General features: G+C 46.9%; 1 protein-coding gene across 2 annotated transcripts in view; it reads left to right on the top strand.

The window, feature by feature from the left end:
- Positions 1–1878, top strand: part of LOC107574501 (mitotic checkpoint protein BUB3-like) — an 18374-nt gene that overhangs the window by 20 nt on the left and 16476 nt on the right. The window contains exons 1-4 of one of the 2 annotated variants that reach the window (XM_016260954.1): positions 1–56; positions 736–742; positions 890–1087; positions 1169–1238. The exon at positions 1–56 is cut by the window's left edge and continues 19 nt beyond it. In XM_016260954.1, the coding sequence (XP_016116440.1) occupies positions 1–56; positions 736–742; positions 890–1087; positions 1169–1238 (331 nt within the window). The remainder of the gene's footprint in view (positions 57–735; positions 743–889; positions 1088–1168; positions 1239–1878) is intronic. The other variant, XM_016260955.1, reaches the window with a different exon arrangement.

Raw genomic sequence — 1878 nt, forward strand, 5'->3', positions numbered from 1 at the left:
TGCTGTGAACGCGTCCAATCAGAGCAGCGCGTCGATGAGCGGCAGCAGCACGGTGAGATTGAACGAAATTCTGATTATTTCATAAACTTTTAAAACGAGATTAATAAAACGCTCAGCTGTGTTTCAGAGAGTTTTACTCGGATATCACAGCGCAAGCTTCAGCTCTGAATAAAACACGGCAGTCTGAGGCTTTAGCAGCCGCGCGCGTTATTCAGACTCACTCTGACGCTAAAGTAAATATTAACGTTATATTCCTCTGAAGTCCGGCCGAGTCCGGGTCCGGTCTGTTTGAGTCCGAGTCCGGTCAGCGAGACTGTGTTTGAGTCCGGGTTTGGTCAGCAGGACTGTGTTTGAGTCCGGGTTTGGTCAGCAGGACTGTGTTTGAGTCCGAGTCCGGTCAGCGAGACTGTGTTTGAGTCCGAGTCCGGTCAGCAGGACTGTGTTTGAGTCCGGGTTTGGTCAGCAGGACTGTGTTTGAGTCCCCAAAATCAGACTTTAGCACCTCTTTTTACTTTCAGATCGCTCTGAGGTTAAAGACAGATTTAAAACCATAACAAGAAATAGTTTAATAGCTGATGATGTTTGCACAGTTATGACAAACACTGGCATCTAACACATGCCTGGAGAAAACTGTTCATCTTAAAAAATAAAGCATATACATAAAACCAAATAGGAAATAAAACAGTTATAGATAAATGTGTCCTAAACTCCTGAAACACTGCTGCCTCATATTTTAGAGCAGTCAAAATATTTTATGAAAGAAAGCAATTAAATCTGTGTGTGTGTGTCTCTGTGTGTCTGTCTGTCTGTGTGTGTGTGTGTGTGTGTCTCTCTGTGTGTGTGTGTCTGTGTGTGTGTGTGTGTGTGTGTGTGTGTGTGTGTGTGCTCTCAGATGACCGGAGCCAATGAGTTCAAGCTGACCCAGGGTCCGGAGGATAGCGTCTCGGCTGTGAAGTTCAGCCCGAGCTCAGCTCAGTTCCTGCTGGTGTCGTCGTGGGACTGTACGGTCCGTCTGTTCGACGTCAGCACTAACAGCATGAGGATGAAGTACCAGCATCTGGCGGCGGTGCTGGACTGTGCTTTCTATGTGAGGGGCATCACAGAAACCCTGCAGAACCACGCAGTCGCTCGCTCCCGTGTTTGATCTCTGTGTCTCGTGTCGTTTCAGGATCCGACTCACGCGTGGAGCGGCGGTCTGGACAGCCAGCTGAAGACGCACGATCTCAACACGGATCAGGGTGAGTTTAAAGGGGTCATCGGATGCCCGTTTTCCACAAGTTGATATGATTCTTCAGGGCCTTCATGAAAAGTCTGTAATATACTTTGGTGAACATTTCTCAATGGTAGTGTAAAACGACCCTGTCAAAAAAAGCTCTGTTCACAGCGAGCCGTTTTGGTGCATGTCCCTTTAAATGCTAATGAGCTCTGCTGACTCCGCCCCTCTCGTCCGAGCCTTTCTCTGAGAGACTGTTAACTTTAGCCGCGGGAACTTACTAATTAGCACATTATTAGGAAAGGCAATTTGCAAAGATTCATTAAAAAAACTTACACTCACATCTTCTGTAGATGAAGCTGGATCACGAATGATTCGTGCGAACAAATGCATTTATGTAGATCGGGGCGTATTCCCTTCAGAAACGAACATAATCCACTGTGTCTTCAGCGGCTCAGATGTCAGGAGTAAACGATGACTGCTGTTCATTATTACATCCAACAACAGAACACCTCAATCACTCAGGAGTCATTCTTGTCTACATCTGCTCCGGCGGTGAAACAATGGAGGACTGTCTGCTAGGGATGTGCAACAGTGATCAAGTACTCGAGTACTCGGCCTCAGGAATGCTCTGCTGTATTTGACTGTACAGTGAGGCTCTTAAG

The sequence above is a fragment of the Sinocyclocheilus grahami genome, unplaced genomic scaffold, assembly GCF_001515645.1.
Source record: "Sinocyclocheilus grahami isolate Dianchi unplaced genomic scaffold, SAMN03320097.WGS_v1.1 scaffold2253.1, whole genome shotgun sequence".
Lineage (NCBI taxonomy): Eukaryota > Metazoa > Chordata > Actinopteri > Cypriniformes > Cyprinidae > Sinocyclocheilus > Sinocyclocheilus grahami.